Below are 20,642 nucleotides of genomic sequence, written 5' to 3'. Positions count from 1 at the left end.
TTTTGATTGTAAATCAATAAGAATTAACCATTCTACATTTTTCTAAAGACATTTTGGGCCGTGACAAAGTTTTTATAAAAAATCAAAGAACTATTTGTTTCGAAGTGCTTCGAGCGCGAAAAACTTTTTCTGGATTTGGTTCATCTTAAAGCATCCATAAAGTCGACTGACGTTGACTTTTTGGCTCATGCGCATAGATCCTAGATCTGTGGTCTGTCACGATTTGATACATGTATTTTGAAGCAAAACGATAGAATTTTCAAGCATTTGTTCGCACTAATCGGCGCAGGTACCTTTGCGAATTCTTGTAGAAAAAAAATTGGCTCATTTAGAAAAAACCTTCTAAACGGAAATGTTCTCTCCAAATATTTTATATCTAAGAGTGGAAATAATGTATAGGATTGTATTGATCTATTGATGTGTCAGGAAACGAAAATGCAAAATTAATTTTCGCACAGCATCGATTTTTCCGGACACAACTGGTAACCTTGGACGACCTTCAGGAATTTCATTGGTGAGAAAAAAATAATCATGATAGAACTCTACATATTAGCGTTTTAAATTTTCAAAAGATCGGACTTTATCACCAAAATAATAAATAAGTCGATATAGACACGACTGTTTCTATAAGTCACGTCGAAATTCGTAAAAAATATTTGCACGAAAATGTTAACATCCTCATACCATTTTCCCGCACACTTACAATTTTCAATCGACGATATTGAAAATATTTTCAGCGCAGATTTCAAAACTTTTTTAGGAATGTAGTAGTCAAAAAGGTCAAACTTTACGATGAAAAAACCAAATGGGGTCTAAAACAATCAGATTCGTCAAGGCTCAAAATATAAGTAGTGACCTAAGTAATCCGTTGCAATTAATTAAAAAACATGATCTCATTATTTCTCTATTTATCTGACATCTGGTTGAAAGTGTGCCGTTGTGCTAATTTTGACTGAAGTATGAGGGCTTGGACCTTATGTGAAGTGTTTTGAACAGCCCGTATGGCCGTTATCGATGACGGCATCTGTGCGACGCGTGTGGCCTATAGTGTGAATGACTTTATACTGTTTATACCTACTCATGTTTTGATAGACGCTGTTCCTGTCGTACAAAGTACCTGATTACGTTTTGATTGTGGTCTTTTATTTTTGTATGCGAGAGGAAAGTGTTGATAATATAATTTAGTAGAGAGTAACCTTGGCACTCGATATTTTTGTTCAAACTGCCGACCTTTCATAGAAAATACGCTCATTGAAGCATGTAGTAGTATTGAGTATTGTAGAGTCCACACTGCTTTTACTGATAATTTTATTTCCACATATGAGCGTACACGTTCCCGTAATCCAAAAAACCTTTCTCTACCAACTGGAACATAAAAATCGTTCAATAAAATTCATTGAACATCGGCGAGTAAACAAAAACGTTAAAAGTGTCCGATACTTCGATAGTTTCAGTTTCACACCAGCCTACGACACACGCGACATCTATTGGGTTTTACCGTAGTGCGAAATCCAATCAACTTGTCCGGAGTCCGTTTGACAGTAAATCTCAGTAAATCTGGTATTACTGGTCACCAAAAGGCACAAAGAACGTCCATTTTAAAGAACTTGTTAATCCTTTTCGTGCTTTCGATGTGTGAGTATTGATCTACTTTACAGGGATTCGGATGCAAGATGCACTTTTTAGAGCAGTTTTTTTAATTACATTGACCTGTCTCGCCCAAGGGGATTAAAGGAGAATCAGATACGTTAAATGATGCGTATTTTTTACAACTGTAGGTGTGACTGAACTCGATCTAGATATTTTTTATTTCTTTATTAACTTTGATAAATGAGGATCCTGGAATACCTAACTAAAATAATTGTTCCTTTGGATTCAAGTTCGTGTTTTGATTAAAGCTAAAATTTTAAGATTAAAGCTACAAAGAGAGTCCTAAGCCACCCTGAAGATTCTGGTAAAAGTGTGTTTTAGAAGGATACCTAAATATAGTTTTCATATGTATTTTTCGGGACATATAGTGTTTATTTAGGCTCCTAGTTACTTAGTTCTTTATAAGGATCGATATCTAGATAGGCACTTAGTATGTTTATTTTATACTACAGTATTTTACGAATAAAGTACTAGGTATTGGTAAAACTTAGGAGTAGTGTAAGTGTTAGAAGTACGGCAAAAAAGGCGAATATTTATTTTCTTACAAATAATCCTTTTTAATTGACAGAGATGATCCAATATTCTTTGAATAATTGTGTTGTAGTTGAAATTGTTACTAAACTTTAGTGCGAGGCTGATTAATGGTAGTGCTAGCCAATTAATCCTTTGTTGGTTAATAGTGGCCATTAACCAGTAAACAATTAGCACACGTTCGATACTATCGCATCGAGCATTTGACAGTTGATCGATATCAATAGACTAATACGACGATACCAGCAGCTCGATGAGAAAATTACCAGTGAATTGTGTTTGCACCTCGACTTGGTTTAATAATGTTTACACACTGTTTATAATAAATTAATTATGTATCTCAGTTTCTGAAATTTAAGAATAAGCGGCCAAGTGCGAGTTGGACTCGCGCACTAAGAGTTCCGCACGATTAGTCATTAAAACGGCAAATAAATCACGAATTGTTGTATTAGAAGCAGCAACAATAATAGATACATTATTGAGATACAACCTGGTGACAGACAAAGATACCGATATCGAAGTCTTAGTAATCGAGTCTCGTTTTACCCTTTGGTTACGAAACCCTGAAAACGAGATCTTGAATAAGAATCGAATAATCTTATTCCTAGTACAACTCCACTTTTAACGAGTCTTTATCATACAACGACATACAAAACATAGTACATCCAACCATCTTATCATTACTCCGTGCAATTGTGCGTGCAGACATCAGTAAGGATCAAAGCCAAAACTTTGGCTAAACTAGAGGCCCAGGCCAATTATATTCATAGATGAATGATCTCAAATACCACTCATGACATATTTTGTGAGAACTTTCAACTTAATGACAGTGGAGAAAGTCTTTTAAGATCAATTGCTATTGAAGATCTAATGGTCTTTTGAGGAACTGCTTTCATAACTTAGAATAAGACGTCTTATGAATTATATCTTGGAAATTAGTATACTAGTGCATAATTGAAGACTGTGAATACCATTTGAAGAAAACTATATTTTTGTCTATTCTGTAATTACTTAAATGTATAAAGTAGTTTATAAAATCTAAGCAATTGTTAGACAAAATATTAGTATGTAGTGTTTATTTTGTCTTAACAATTAATCTAAATATCTATCTAAAATACCAAATAGGTACACATAAAAAACTTAAGAACCGCAAGAACGCAAAATTACTCAAGAAGTTTAATACAAGATAAACATCTATAATCTCATATGTTTACTTGTAAACAAAAATTTCAAATCTTAGTCCGTATCTATGCTGATATGGTTCGATAGATAACTTCTATCCGCCGGTAGCAGTCAGTTATGTATACACGTGCGTTTTTGTTGCGAAATAATGAGAGTATGTATCAGATTACTTGCCTTAGGATTTGTGTGTTTGGTATCCTTGTGTATTGAGTTTTTCGAGGAAAGATTTTCTGTTGGACCATGAATGGTATGGTGAAATCTTGTTAGTATTTTATTGTGATCCTTAAAACAGGGTTGGAAGTGTAATTATTACCATTAAAACTACGTCAGTAATCAGTAAAAAATTTTCCTTGGCCTTTCGGGCTTGAACAATGTTGACGCTAGGTTGACCACTAACCACATGATAAGAATAAAAAGGAGTCATTATTACGAAAAGTATTTATCCAGTTCTATCCCAACTTAGTTTTTTGAATAAATAGATTCTACATTCAACTTTCCGTAAATACCCAATATCGAGAGTTCTATTTATCTGTACAAAGCGCTTAGAATATCATTGTGGAAATAAGCAGCATCCACGATTATTCCCAAATACACTTCGTATTGTTCTCGAGGTTGTATCATACAATGTATTGAAGTTTCACTCCAATTCGGACTTGCATAGATGAATATATCAATATTTACATACTGATATTCTTTTGTTTACGGATACAAAGGGATACAGAAAATATCTTCTTTTAAATTCCTAGGCATTTTATGTAATGCTTATGCTATTTTATCAGAGGAAAAATTACAATAGGTAATGAAAGGTATACAATAAAGTACCTATTCGGAAATCTTAAAGTTGTTTCGAAAGGATTTGTAGTATTGCATAGTATTGTAAAATTACATGCCGACAAATGGACAGTGGAATAAAAATATCATTAATAAAAGCTAATAAATTTAATATGTTACACGTGAGTAGACCTTAGATGGTCATGTATGTACCTCTATTTATACAAGTGTCACACAATTCAAATCATTTATCTCGGTGTGGTCTTAGATTAAATTACACTTAATAGTAATGTCAACTGTATAAATCATTTACGTAATCATTCTAGGAATCTAATAATTAAAACAGTAACAGCTGTTCGGTCTAAGTGGGTTTGTAAGAGTTCGCGATTATATTGAAATACTTTCAAAACTATCGAATGTCCTGTAATGTTATACTACTGATACTGGACTGCCGTATTGTAACGCACAGCTGCTAATAGATTCGTAAAGGGTTTAATTTCTTAGAAGTCGTGCTATTGATGTATTCTGTAGCAATCAAATATAGACGAAATTCTTGATTTTCAGATTCTATTGAATAGTATACCTTTATAAAAATGTCCCATATTTGTTCTATCTCCGCTAAAAGGTGGCTCGAATCTATTTACTGAAGAATTCTATTCTTTATCATCTTATTCCGATCCTTCCAAGAAATTCTTTGATTGATCAAAACGTCTGGAAATTTCATCAAACACAAAGAAAAACATATCTGACTAATCTTTTATTTTTCCAATAACAATATCGTCAAATACCCACTTCATAATTCCCTTTTCGACCGAAAACTTATTTGGAACTTCAACAGATTTAATGGATGTCGGCAAAGTTGGCAGCTTTTATCATTAATTTGGCTTTTATAATACGATTACATGATACGACCAGATCCGTTTGTGTACTTTCTGTTTTACTTTTCATTATAATAATATTAGGTATCTTCCATTGTTCCCAACTTGATCGGATTTTTGAACTCTTATTGGAATTAATTTCCAAGTATCTTGAGATGTTAGTTAGCTGTTTGTACGAGGCAATTTTGAATTTGTTTGAAGTGTAATCAAATTGTTTGTTGGCTTTTATTTTACTTTCAGAACATGTAACGACAAAGATTGTATCTTTCGACGGTTTTGACATATTATTACGGAGAAGATGAATGAGATATTAAAATAAATTTTCCACATTGGCTGCTTAAGAATTCTTTTTTAATGATGTGATAATATTTTGATTGTTATGTGCGACGAAATAAATTTTGATAAATACTAACCTACTTTTTCTTAGATTCGGCATTCCAAAAAAAATATTGCAGAATTAAGTTAGCGTCGCCTGTACACACGACGCCAAACGTCAAAAAACATTTTAATATAATGCCGTTATAAGTTAATTTGCACAATACATACGCGGCAGCAGTTTTCAAAATTAATTAGCCCACCTTTTGTCGCGAGTTAATTTAAAATTTATTTCGATTCGTCCGCCATTTTCTGGGTACAGGCTAATTACGTCAGACGTTTTGTGCGCTCTACTTTATTCGCTTACACTGAGTTTTCATTTTTATTATAAATTTAGTTTCAGTTTTATTCTAGATTCATTATTTCTGACTTTGGTCCGACTTTGGCAATAATGAAATATACTTTAACGACGTTTTTGAATGATTTTTTAGCGACATCTCTGTACTTTAAGAGAGAATCATTGCAGACGTCTAAAACCGAATTACTTAATCTCGGTCCAGTCGTTTTCCATATCTAATAATAACAATTTGGTACCACATTTTTTGTACATTTTCTACATATCATGTCTGAACTTTGATCAACACAAAGTGCCAATATAATGGTCATTCACTTCACAAACGTCGAAAATACGTGCGTCATATACATCACAACAAATCTTTTTGTTAACAAATTCCATATTCCAAATGAAGTTGTAGCAAGCAAGCAAGTTAAATATGTATCTTCGTCGTAAAGCCGCCATATCTAGGAAAATAACAATAGTTACCAAAAGCGTAGTTTATTAGCACCGCAAGTTAAACTTAGTTACAGTTTATTATGTTGACGGTACGTGTTGTGAACTGTCCTTACCCAGTTCAAGTGTTTACTTTGTTTTATCCGTGGAGATAAAGGGAGGCACGATGAAGTCATTTATTTTCGGTATAGAAGCCCCGCGGCAACTTTTTGTTGATTGCTAACTGTTGCTATGGTACTGCAGTATGCAAACTGCTGTACTTTTCTGGGCGACTAATTGTATCTGGCCTGTAGTGAGCACAAAGTTAAACTCCATAAATTATGTTCACGAAATCAATCTTTATTTATTCGTATCAAAATCATTTCACAGGCAAGGAAGTGCAAGTTACATCTTAATGTAAAAGTATGGAGTTTGTTCTTTAACACCTATTAATCGATTTACGAAACAACGTAACAGAAAAAGGATTTGACAGTACTATTTACCTGCTTCAGATGAAATGCTACAAAATCGCTATGTTCATATTCCAATTCCGGTTTACTTAATTAGGGTCGGAGCATTTAGCATACGACCGATGTAATGAAACGGGACGTCACCGTCAAGTAAATAAGAGACCCTTGTCACCGCCCACGCCAATATAAAGTTACAGACACACTGAACTTGTATTACTAATGAAGTAGGCTCGATTGTTGGCCGACTAGTTAGCGATATTCTTGTTTATTATTGTTGCTGGCTTATGGATTAATTAGACAGTTTTGAATTTAAGATTTGGTAAAACTAAGTCTATATACTGATAACGTTGATATTCTATCGAAAATTGATGTCGTATCGAAGTGACAACTCTTGCGCACACAATGTTTTGATGATGATTCAAATCAAATGCAATAATATCGTATTTCATTTTCATAATTTTAAACTTTAAAGTGTAAAATTCGTTGAGTACATCGTGTAATACTTTGTCAAACTAGGGATTATTAAACTTGGGTCAGTTTAATTTATAATTTATATTGCTAGTCTCTTAAATAATCCGATTCAGTGTCAATTTTCAATCTCACTTTAACTCTTTGTCTCACCGATTTACGGAAAAGAGAACACGTAATTCTCTTCCTAGTATTTCTGGGTAAACTCAACGCATTAAATGATCCGATAAATAAGTCTGTGAGTCAAATAACAGTTGTTTACGCACACGGCGTGAGCTTAAAGTCTGTTCCTATTTATCGAAGGCAAACACCTCGCATTAACATAACAATATTCAATAACAACTACTTTATATAACTTAAGGTCTGTCTGTCTCATTTACGCCCCTTTATTACGCTTGTATTTTCTTTAGAAGGTAGGCAGGTAAGTTATCCTTTAGTTATGAGTCCCATGTGATAGGGGTGAGAATATTTACATGTTTATAGAGCCCAATTTCAGGGCAATATTTTCGTACTTCAATTCTGTAAAGATGATTTTCGATTGAACCCAAAACTTTACGATTAATAAGGGAAATAAGTCGTTTTTAACCGACTTTAAAGAAGGGAACGTTCTCCATTTTACTCGTTTGTATGACCTAAAATGTACTCATGCAAGATATTCTCTCCCTCTCCCTCTCTCTTCCATGCTATGAATCCCTTATGTAAGATATTACTATTTTTTATTGCAAATTTTCTCTGCAGTGTACTCGGACCTTAACTAAGTGGTTCGGTCGATAGAGTGTGAAATTACAAGAGCTCGCGAGTGTGGAGGTGTGGGACCCTGACATTGTGTCCATCCTACTTTTGTCACATAAATATATGGTTCAAGTCATTTTATATGAACAGATAATATATATGGATACTATGACCACGTTTTATAAAAATAAGGGAGATTTTTCGACGCTAAAGCCAAGTATAGTAAGTCAAACGGGTGAATCTGTTCTCAGTGAGTGAGAGGACACGTGCTTTTACTTACAATTACATTAAAATTGTCTTACTATAAAGCACGTGTCCATTTTATATTAAAAACGTTTCCAATGTGTATGAACAAATAGTTGATCTTACGTAAACAATATTAGGCCTATATCCATGCAGCTAGACAGAGACTAAAAGACGCCTGCTACATACAAACTCTTTTGCATCTCTTCATTATAAATGAAATAGCCATAACCCATAAATGCTAATTACTCATACTTTTACACGGTATGAATTCACGATGCGACTTCCGTCCATTTATTACCGAGTCACATTCTAATAACTACCTAGTTAGATGGAATGTGAATACTAAGAGGTACTTATACGACCAGAGGTTCATTAAGTTGAGGTCTAAGATACTCTTGGCCCATAGCCCATATTGACCTAAGCCTTATGCACTAATGTATAGTGATCTATTTCAGGATGAGTAGGTCTTTCCTACGGTCAATCCCAATAACACATCTTCAGGTCGATATAGGTCTATCTGGATGTTAAAGTAATCAATCGCTTTCCATTTGGACTAAGATATTTGGGCCTGAGGCCTCAATTTCTTATATAAATTATAGATAACAAGTCTTAATAAGAGACTATAAAGATTTAAGTTGACCGTTATTACACAACACGCTGTATAAACAATTTCTCCCATAAACTGATGAAGCAATGGCAACACCCAAAGTTACGAAATCAACATCAAAGACAATGGCAACACTAAAACCTCTAAAACCTTTGTATAACAAGTAAATGAAGTCCCTAAGCAAGTTGTTTCGTTAAAATTAAACTTTTTTATTAATATCAACGTGATATAAAAATATTAAATGAACTCGACGGCAGTTGTTCGTTATTTAATAACTTTATTCTAAGAACGTATTTCGTAATAAAGAAATCTGAATTCAAATGTAACCTTGTCAGCTTTTGTGACATAAGAGGTAATAGGCGCGAATGCAAAACGGTTTTAGTTTGATACTCAGGTTGGTAATTAAAGAAAGGCTAGACTTCTATTGCCTAGAGGTCGAATTACACTTAAAAGGGATGAATAATGGTAAAAAAATCTAATTAGAAAAAGATATTATTTCAGTGAAATTTAAAGCCAAACGTTGGTCGAGTGTAGTACCTAGAGACTTGCAATAGAAGGATTTCAGATCATGTGAGTTGTAAAAGATTCCTTTGTGTAACATTTGACTAGGCTTAATAAAATAAATCTTTTCTTAGTAATACAAACAAATTTATCCTGTTAATGTAGGTACTAAGTACTTAGCTACTCCTATTCTCCTAGATATTACTGTCATTTCTTTTGTATAAAAGATTGATCCTCTTTACGCAAGTGAATAGCAAACATATGGCACATTGCGTAACGTTGCGTAGTAGGTTTAACAATGGATTAGAAATCGCATAACGTTCTCAAATTCTGCTTACATTTGCAAACGGCCTTTTATTGACCCTATTGTGAACTAGCGCCATCTGTTGATACTGCACCGGGATTTAATTGTAGTTGCAGCGATAATGCACTAGATGGCGTTGTAATAAATATACGTTATATTGGGAGCAGTTGTATTTTTTTTTGTTTTTTTTCTACAATCATATTTTTTCTGGACTGTGTGTATTGATTTTTATATAAATAGTCTGACTTCTCTGTAGTACTAATGAGGCTATCGGTCCATTCAGCCGGAGGCTGTACTAACTTATTAAGCGTGTCGTTGGAAGTTCGCAATAACCTTGGTACTGGTGGTATTGAACTCTCCGTTTAAATACGCTATCCATTTTTAAATTAAAAGTAAAAAAAAGTTATAAGAGCGTTATTAAAAATAAGCTGTTATTCTTTCGACCAGGTTTAAAAATTCTTATTTAGGGTTGTACGCGAATAGCTAAAGGTATACAAAAAACATTATATAACCCCATAATCAAACACAAAGATATCCAACCAAAATTTCTATTTAATATCAACCATACATAATTTTTTATTCACTACCATTATTCAGGGATTCAACAAAAGTACGACAAAAACGTACGTCTAAATGGCTCACAAGATCATTATAGTACCGAATGTCCGTTATCCAGCCAGTAAGACATCGGGCACGTCTAACCGTTGCCTCTATTATGACGTCGGCCTTGAGAAAAAATAATAATCCGTTCAGGTAGCGACCGAAACGTGATCGCAGCGTTTGGTCTAGCATAGTAGGAATTTTGATCAAGTTAGAATGTGATTTCTTTGGCAGTTTTGTTCTAGAAAAGGATGATAAATTGAATGGTAGCTTAGGCGATAGGTAACTTTTTTGTAAGTAACAAATTGCTTGTAATTAGCGGATTATTTTGATTACCGTTTCATATTAACCAAAACTACTGGGATTTGTGATTATGACACATCATTGTACTATCGTAGGCCAATCCTTGGATAGTAACACAATGATATGTCGTAAATGCTTAGAAATTCTTTGAGAAAATACCTTGTCAACATTTTGGTCACCTCTTTTTAACTTCTAGAGCCATAGAGTTACCTGTTTCCGTAATTCACTGTTAATGTTACTTTACATGAAATATAAAAAAAAACCTAAAGCTAACTTCCTACAAACACGTGTCTTATAGTGTAACCATATACAATCTTCGCTACATTAAAACTTTGACCAACAATAATAAAGGAAGCTTCATAATTTCAGTCAGGGTGTGTCAAAGCAAAAGCATACTGTTACCGCAATGTCTGTTTACACACCCTGTGCATGGCTTAAATACAGCTCTGTTCACCAACTTAGTTTAAAGGATGCAGTTTTGTTGTTATTACTGTACACACGAATTCTACTGTGACAATTTAAGCAGCATACTTTTCCGGTATAAGCTACGGTTATCTGACATAAGTCGGTTTATTAGTTTTGCGGTAAATATGTAACAAACAGAAATACATTCTCATTTATATATCATTAATAACTACTGGACCCGGTTGGCAGTATTTTGGTGCCAAGTCAACTCAAACAAAATGTATTTTTTTTTCGATAACATTATCAAACTAATTTAAAGAAAAGCTCATTCTATGTATTGATAAAAACCCAAATAGGAATTCTTTGAGCATCTTCTGAGTTTGTCATGACCAGAGGCTAATGGAGGAGGACTTATATAGTTTTCAATATGTATGTTAACGTTAGTTTTTCCATTGTTACAGCACTGAAGCAACGACAGACGAGGCGCCCTGGCCGCCAAACATGAATTAGATATCGCTCCAACGATATCGAAACGTAAGTTAAACTCTACACTTATAAAAATAAGCTTAAGCCTTCATTACCACACTTCATTTGGGGTCTTATAAAGGTATAATGTATCATCAAACTTCCATCATTCCCGACTACCGTTAATTATCATTGATCTATAATTATTCTTTCCTATTTACTTTAAGTTTGAGACTACTATCAACAAACTCTTCCCATATTTAATAACAAGTAGAAAGTTAGAACATTTTTCCTAATCTATGCTTTCGTTATCCACGTACATCATGATCACTATGATATTATCTACCAATTAAAACTAGCCTTTAAATTACTCAAAACAATAGCCCAATAAGTAAATTGACAATGAACAAGAGACTTCTGGAAAGCGTACTTTCAACGTGTGGTTCTTCGTAGAGTTTCTATGTGTGTAGTCTGAATATACGTCCATTATCGTAATATAACATTATCCAATTACTAAGAAGTACACGCGTACTTCGTCTGGGGTTTTAATTCGTTAACATTCACAACTACAAATACAATGTTTCCTTCATCATCTTGTTTCCTAACATTTATGGTAAAAGGTTTAAAGTATGAGAGACTAGCGATTTACATGTACTTATGCTTTAAGCACATAGAAACGCACGTACTAAGTAAATTTTTGCGAATGATAAAATAGCGTTTGAAGGGAATTTCAAAGCAAGTTTTTTGGTAACAGTAGGTTATATAGACAAATATACTATTTCGATGATATTATTTCATTTTGTTGAAAAACCAAAGAAATATCTTCATCCAACTATGCACACTTGATGAATACAGTAAAATCGCTTGCAGGTAATGTCTTGAGGTCCCGCAAAAACGAGCCAGGACGAGAGTTTACTAGGTACTTAATTAGATTTCATACACAGAACAAGAATTTTCCATTCGGGACTCCGTTGTTTAGGATAATTCAAACAGAAATAATAATTATTCAAACAAATCCAACTGCCTGATGTTTGCTTAGGCCCTGATTGTACTAACTAATGAATGAACCTCGCAATTTTACAATTTTAGTCCGTACCGCTATTGTTTTTGAATACATTTTGGTTTGCACAGTTTAATGAAGACAGATGTAACTTTGTAATTTACGAATTCTAACGAAACATAAATACTGTCACAGCGTCCCTGTTTTTGATCTGATCTTTTCGCTATCGCGGAGTCTAATTAAAATTAGTACCAACTTAGGATTAATTAGTTTTAAATGTCAAACGAAAGATAAATTTTAATACTAAAATATAAAAAAATAAAGATAACTTTTTCACTACGACTTAAGCAGATGATCAGATTAAATTAAATAGTTCTATTTGAGTGTTCTGCGAAAGACATTCTTTAATTATTTTCTAAAAGAGTATTTATTGTAATTGCCATTGCAGCTTACGATATGTGTTTAATGGTTGACAAACTCATCGAAAATGTCAATTTATCTAAATTTTATTACATACAGTAGTTAATGAATAAATTCGCTTTCATACAGCTTGCTATTTCTTATGCTATACTTTCTTGATTAATCTAAGTCTAATCAAGATGTACACAGATCGAACGGCGTTCCTGTACGAGATGTGAATAAAACAGTTAAAGAATCGTAATAAGTGGTGTCCATTAGCCTCAACTATCCCCTATGGGAAATAGGCACGATTTTATGCATGTATGTATGTATTTAATCTTATGATGTAACCGCCGGTAATAAAACTAAACACAAAACCACTAACTCAAAAGCCCTGAAGTAAAGGCTTATCGAATAGAAACCCTCGAGTATTTCTTGTTATATGTTAGTACAAGTTGAACAGAACTTCTTCACTCGAGGGAATGTATCGCACAAAGTAACGTGAGAAGACAACGTACTTATTAAAAATGTAACTTTACATAACGTATTTGATACTTCGGTTTACTTACATGTTAGATATATAATATTACGCCTGTTATACCCGAAGGTGTAGGCAGATGTGTATAAAATACACCCAACTTCTGCCACTATCAAAATTATCACTATCAATTACTATTGAGCGAGTGAGTAATATTATAAAAAAAAAATGAGACCAAGAACTTTGCGTGACCTGAGAGTCGAAACTGAAACCTCATGATTAGCAGTCGGATACACCACGGACCGCGCCATAGAGGCGATGCAGTATAGAATTCGTATAGTATAGCTACTTAACTTCAAAACAAAAGCTTCGAACAAAACCTAAAACAACCGGTCTTAATAGTAGGCGAAACGGCAGTTAAAAGTTAGCAGAACCATTCATAGTAACAAAATCTCTTCAAACAAGTATCTATAACTGTTTAATAAAACATAAATCCGTTCAATCCATCCAAAACTTTTGCACTAATCCCAAGAGAACACATTTAAAGCAAACCAAATTATGCACAGATATGAATTCAAACATCATAACTTTAAATCTATAAAACTAGATACGGCTCTATGTAGATTGTAGAGGCTTGTATGACCTCCGGTAACCTTTCGTTACGCAAGTAGAGTAACTCTGCCCTTAAACTGTTACGTAAGAGCAGGCAATTTGTAATGGAACTCTATGGACTCTACGTAGAGAATGTAGACGCTTTACATTACATTTGTGACATCTGTTTACTGTTTTTGCTGTTGGTTCTTGTTTGAATGTAGAGTCTGATCATGTGGAGAATCAATTTATTTTATTATGTATCTGCATATACATCTAAAAGGCCTTTTTATATACCTGCATGTACAACAGACTGTAGGAACGAGTATCACAGTTTTAAAATTAGTTTCAGATTACCTATCTTTATCTACTTAAAAAAAAGACACATGTATGAAATCAGAAGTTAAAATACCTGATAAAGTTATCTGATAGAATAAAAAGTGTTGTGTGTGGTTAAGTTATAAAAAGTGGTAAAGAGAGCCTAAATGTAGTGTAGGTATTAAAAATTGTGTGAAAAATAGTGAAGACTATTTTTTACTCCACCTTCTTCTGAAGTTTGTAATAACAAAGTTTCATGTTTATAGATTGAAAGTATCTAAATAACTAGTAAATTAATAACATATTAAAATTAGTATAATGTTGTTCTCATATACCGTAGTAAATGAGTTTCTCTTTAGTTAAATCAGTCCATTAACAAAATGGCCCGGACCTTCAAATTACAAAATCACTATATTAATTTAACTATTTGTAAACCTTCCGAGAAGTAAGGTAGACCGATCGTGTTATAATTGGGTTATTTTCCGGAACCTTTCTGTGAAATAAACTATACATGGCTAGCGGATAAAAGCGATATATTACAAATTATGTGTTAAATTCACGGCAAAAATCATGATTGAGAACTTTATTGTAGTAAAAAGAGTGGTAGTACATTTGTTCTTTGATGCTCTATGTATTTTGATTATTTTAGGTTAACAGACCAAAGTAAACCATTCTGACTATCCCGTTCTAATATCAAGTGATATAGTTTTGCTCAATAAACCAACTCAACCACTTTTGCATCTTTATTTTTGTATGAATTCATACACTACTCCAATTTCAATCTATCCAATCTTCATGTAACTGATGCCTATCATCGCATAGACCTTTTGAAAAACTTACGAAAGTGCACTTATTCTTCCCGACGGCACCTTAATCGTTTGCAATAGATTGTTACATGCCATTGATGATTATCGTCATAGTCTACCTTTCTTCCAAAAAAACAGCTATCAAGAACTCTACTGTTAGGTCTACGCAATTTCAACCACATTAATCACGTTGTCGCATTTCTAGAGCATATAAAAGCAGCCGTTTATAATTGACATTAGTTTCTAACCGTGACGTCACGTATTATGTAAATAGAGGCGTGGGCGATGGGCTCGGCTGCGTGTGCGCAATCGACATCTAAGTAGCGCTGTTCTAAGTTTAAGTGCTGCTAAGTAAGTTTGTTACACAAGCCTGGATTTATGGTAGTAGTACGGTGGACGGTAGTGATACCTCTTTTAATTCTTTAATAATATACGTAACTTCATTACTCTCCCACTGCTGGGCATGGGTCTTCTTCTAGATAAAAAGAGGGATAAGACCTTGAGTCTACCACGCTGTCAAAGCAATTTATCTTGCGTTTATTTTTTTATGAAAGACAACTCCTGCACTATTTTTGTTTTCTTTTATATTGTTTATTAGTTACCAATCTTCACACAGTTTCAAGATGCATACAATCAGAGGTACAGTCGTATAGATAACCTAATCTGCGCACTTTTGCGAAAAGACGTATGTGCCCCTAAGCGTTATTAAATAGACTTTAAGTTGATATTGGCATGCTCTTATAGTTGACGATAAGTCATTACACATTTACAGGTATATAAGCTTTGCATTGACAAACGTCTCACAACTCTCTACTATCCTTAAAAATCCACAACTACTTAGTCCCACCCAAACAAAACCCAAGCTTATCATTAAAACATTACCTACTCCTTTCGCCATTACATCATCAGTCACAAATCACAAAAGTGTAACAATAACCGTGATTTATTAGTGTAACACTAAGTTACTCGTATTACGGCTGTGTTCGCTCCAACGCCTTTCACCTGTCGCGCGGTCGCATCCAAACCGTAAATCACATTCGCCAGTCCTCGAGTTAGGGCGCGATTGTATTTGGCAACCAGAGAAGCAATTTTCTGCCAATATCGACTGACTATCCACAACCCATTGAGGCGCCCATAGCCAGTTGCGCTCACTGGTCGGCAAACGATCTGTGGGTTAAGCATTGGCGCGGTCATTCCATAGATGGGTGACCGCATAGTGGTATTTGAACTGGGCGACTGCTTCGGAGGGCACGTAAAAAGTCGGTCCCGGTTGTTGTCGACTAATTGTGTAATTGTTGTCTATTAATGTCTACTAAGATAACAGTCGTTAAGCCACGTCAAAGGCCTCTCGGGCGGCCTGAACAACTTTGACACTAGGTTGACCACTAACCATACGACAAACAAACAACTACTATCCACAACCGGCGAACTATCGAGAACTGTATTAAAATCTGATCAGCGGCTCTAGTGGGCGACGGAGAAACTATTTTAGCAATACATTTCAAACGTCATACTTCGAATCGCGCTTCAGTTTGCAAGTAGCTAGTCGTCGATTAGTTATTATTACGATGATTCTTAGATCTCTTAGGGACCCCTAATGTGTCTATCGATCACATGAAAATCAATATATTGTAAATTTAGTTATTTTTTATTTTGTATATGATATAATATTGTACATTATAGAATACGGGAATTAACGCGAACGCGCATTTTACCTTAAAATGCCTTACGTTTCGGCGCAGGTTGCACTCGCCGTGGTCCCAGGCTGACTGGCGTTCGCGTTAATTCCCGTATTCTATTATACATTAAACATGCAACGCGAGAGTTTAAAAGTTATGAATATTGTACATATCGAAAATATAGAAAAAAATAAAAACACCATATTTTATTCCAACATTTTGTCATACTTACAACATAATGACTTAAAATCATGCCGCAATTAAATGGTCTTATGAATATGAATCCTTAACAACAGTTTAATTAATCCAGCGTATTTACACAGTTCGCTTTGTTCTTTATAAATGATAAAAATGAATTAAATATTTGTTGACATGTACAGTATTTGTTACGTTATATTTGAGACATTGCAATGCTTATGTAAGTATTAGTTGTTTTAAGCCAACATAGACTTTTAAAGTAACAGCTGGTTGCTATCCAACCGGTCGCCATTTTTATAACTAATAAAATAGAGTACGCCAGCTTGAGATTTTCTCATAAAAATATAAAATATACTGTTCTACATTTTAGCCATAGTTCATACCAAATGTACCGTGCAAAATAAGCATTCACACTTAAGCTGTTGCGATTCCTATTCAGAAAGGTAAACAAGGAAAACAATTTCCAAACGCAAATCGATAGTTTTCGATTTAAAATGTAACCTAAAAAAACATCCTTTCATAGCAGCTTCGCATGTCAAAACGCAATATTTACCCGATTCAGCGGCGGAGTGTTATTCAAATATAGTTGAAAGGCAAGCTATCGGTCTAGCTTTTAACCGAGGCCTCACTTCACCGATTTTGTGGCTTGATGCGTTCGTTGAATCTGACATTTTTTTCATTTCCATAAGCGCTTCGAGCTTTTCACAGGCTTCAGTTCGACTTTTCAAACAAAATTCTCATTATTTTTTACGATTTCCAACGTTTCAGGTACTTGCCCACCCAATCCTGATCTACCTTACCTTTGTCTAGAAATATTGCTGATTGGCCAATCTCATCCGTTGACAGAATGCCTCATAACTTGATAAGGTAAAAGCCTGAACATTTATAATGAATAATAAGTGCAAATAAATCTTGATTTGTTTCGCCCACATGTCTAAATAGAGGAAACATTGGGAATTTATTCCTGATTCACCGATACTGGACTTGCGTCCGGTATAATTACGTACCGCTCGCGCGCTCTTCGAAATTCGACTCAAATCTGGGGGCACGGAAGTGCCCCCGCAAGTCGAGCAAAAAAAAAGCGGCACGGCCGTAACATCCTTTTCTCGAAGCAATTCGGGCTACTTTTGACACCCCTATAATTTCGTTGTGAATAAAACAAGAAGCCTGGATTTTCAGCAACTAATTAGTCATTGTATAAACACGGTATATTTAAAATTTCAGTCAATTTGAACCAGTAGTTTAAGAATGACAACTTGTTAAAATTTTGAATTTTGTCACTCACTGATTCACTGACTCACTGACTCACCGATCATCAAAAGTCTAAGGTACTTCTAGCAGACTTAGAAGCTTAAAATTTAGAATACAAATAGGGTTTAGTGTCTTAATCATGGGAAAAATTTAATATTTTCTAATTTCGGTCCAGTTTTCTAAATACACCAACTGCAACAATAACTTTGTAACCCCATATAAATGTATAAGATTACAAGGTTACATTTGCAGTTAATGAATTATTATTACTGTAGAAAATAAAATAAATAGGTGTAAATAGGTACCTACTATATGAGGCATAACGGGAGGAGGTATAGGGTGGGTAAGGGTGTTTAGCCCATGAAACTGAACAACATTCCCATAGGAAAATATGTTGAATTATGAAAAAAAAAACGTCTTTCCATACAAATTGGACTTATGTTCGCTCTACAAAAAGAAGTGAGATGCCATCAAAAACATTCTGTAAAAACCTCAAGTCTCGCCGTAAAAAGTTGTAAGATCTATATAATACCAAGTCGATTAATCTATTTAGTCTCTACTTAAAGGACCTTCTGTCTTAAGTTATTACGTATGTTATTATCATGCCAATTAAAAAAAAATACCTTTGAAATAAATAAATCGACTTGGTCATCGCAAGAAAACACAAATTCGCCATTAACATTTCAGGAGCATTAACTTCTCGTCGTGCTGTGTAGTGTGATACATACTAAAAATTAAATCATGCGATGGCCAGGTCGGTCTATTTGTTTTAAAGGTACTTTTTTTTTAATTGGCATGATAATAACATACGTAATAACTAAAGACAGAAGGTCCTTTAAGTAGAGACTAAATAGATTAATCGACTTGGTATTATATAGATCTTACAACTTTTTACGGCGAGACTTGAGGTTTTTACAGAATGTTTTTGATGGCATAATATTTGTGCGGTTGAAATAAATTTGACGTATAACACGAGTAATTTACCTGTTTAGTGATTATGGGTTGAATGAGAAAGCTTTTGTGATATGAACGGATGTTTGGGGATGATTAAACAAATATTGAATTTGGATTTATATTTCCTGTACTAATTGGAATATATAGCAATTTAATTTGTCCTTGTTCCTGTTTGAATCTTTTGTAGGTTTAATCGATTTAAATTTATGAATAAAGCTAATTAGGTATCTTACATTTATCGTTCTTGTATACATAAAATTTGTAATAAAATCTAACAAAGGTAGAAGATTTTTACCGGACAAACTTTACAACCGAGACTATAACCCAATATCAGCGACATAAAATTCTTAAAGGGTTCGCATTGTCTCTCTCAAAACAATCGTCTAGACTTCAACAAATAAAACGATGACGATACCATTCGTTAATGAATCGATTTCGTGATACACTTTATTACGGGAAAATAAATTCTATTTCTTAGTGTATAGTGTTCAGGTTTCAATAAAGCAGGTTGGTTAAAGCTTATTCGAAGGCGCATGGAACCAGACGCCCCTTTTGTCTTGGGGTAACGCGAGAATCGTTTGAAACAATTCTAGAAATTCGTATTTCGAATTGTGTAAGTCAAACGGAGGCAGTAATATTACCTGTTTCTCAATCTCCTTGCTATATTGTCTCTGGTTTGAGAACTATTGGACCTCTTTGGATGTAATAAGCTAGCAAATTAAAGATTCTCTGAGACTACAAAAGCCTCTTTACATCTGATACCTAGAAGTCGTTATTTCTAGGTTTTATTAGTTTATTCAATAAATTGCCAGTGTTGTTTATGTTAAAAGTATGACAATTGTTAAAAATGATATTTGTATATAATCAAAAATAAATTGAGTGACAACATTAACACATAATTTCCATGAATTAATGAAAGACTAATGTACATACGGGGTGATTTTTAAATTAAGCGATTTTATCATACGGATTTAATATTTAATTCTCTTTTCGGGTGGCGCGGATGCGGTTGCGTGCGGCGCGTCATAGAAAACCGCGGCAACGCTTCGGTCGCTGCCAATGACGTTTGGTTTTTCAAAATTCGAATTTAAACAGTATTCGTTGAAATTAAAACTCTTTGCTCGATTTGTGTTCGTGCATTTTAAAATACAATGAAATGTAACACTCACATTTTAAGCCCGAAATTCGAAATTAAAAATTCCGTTGTTTATTTCAATTTGCTATTACGTGTTTTGGTACATTTTAGTTGGTAACCAACTGATATTACATTCATTTAAATAACATATTACTTTTAATAACACGATGTTTTATATCTTCGGATAATGGCTTAATCCTAGAGAGAAACTAATCTGCTCCGCGGCTTCTATTAAACAGTGTCAGTTGTCTTCCGCAAAAATTGTGTATATTATTATCTTTTAGAATTAAAGCGTTGTTTAGTTGCTACGACGGAGATGAGATTTTTTGTACAGTAGGGTTGTCTTAATTTAGATATAACACAATTTTCTTTTGTGATATTAAAAAATAAGCCACGATTTTCCAGAGAATAAGCAAATAAATTATGGCAGCCGCGCTCTAACTAATAGGTGGAAAGGGGCTTTACAAAAAAATACGAGTAAAACCACTGTGACGTGAAAATGTAATTTTAAATATTACCTTTAATATTGAACAAAGCTCGTGAGATATTGTGAAAACTATAAAGAGACCACGTCTTCGGAATTCTTTGACGTGCCGCAAAAACGGCTTTACCAATCTCTTGTCTGATTGAAGAGGG

At 34.0% G+C, this 20,642-nt stretch overlaps 1 protein-coding gene across 12 annotated transcripts in view; it reads left to right on the top strand.

Moving 5' to 3' along the window:
- brat (tripartite motif-containing protein brain tumor) overlaps positions 1-20,642 on the top strand; it is a 439,119-nt gene that overhangs the window by 349,489 nt on the left and 68,988 nt on the right. For 9 of the 12 annotated variants that reach the window (XM_076126207.1, XM_076126199.1, XM_076126206.1 and 6 more), the window contains 2 exons: positions 11,194-11,266; positions 17,435-17,533. In XM_076126207.1, coding sequence (XP_075982322.1) covers positions 17,514-17,533 — 20 coding nt within the window. In that variant the 5' untranslated portion in view covers positions 11,194-11,266; positions 17,435-17,513. The remainder of the gene's footprint in view (positions 1-11,193; positions 11,267-17,434; positions 17,534-20,642) is intronic. The other 3 variants (XM_076126210.1, XM_076126209.1, XM_076126208.1) reach the window with 1 other exon arrangement.

Source organism: Anticarsia gemmatalis, chromosome 18 (assembly GCF_050436995.1).
Source record: "Anticarsia gemmatalis isolate Benzon Research Colony breed Stoneville strain chromosome 18, ilAntGemm2 primary, whole genome shotgun sequence".
NCBI lineage: Eukaryota > Metazoa > Arthropoda > Insecta > Lepidoptera > Erebidae > Anticarsia > Anticarsia gemmatalis.
The sequence above is the reverse complement of the archived record's forward strand: the minus strand, read 5'-3'. Positions and strand labels throughout refer to the sequence as shown.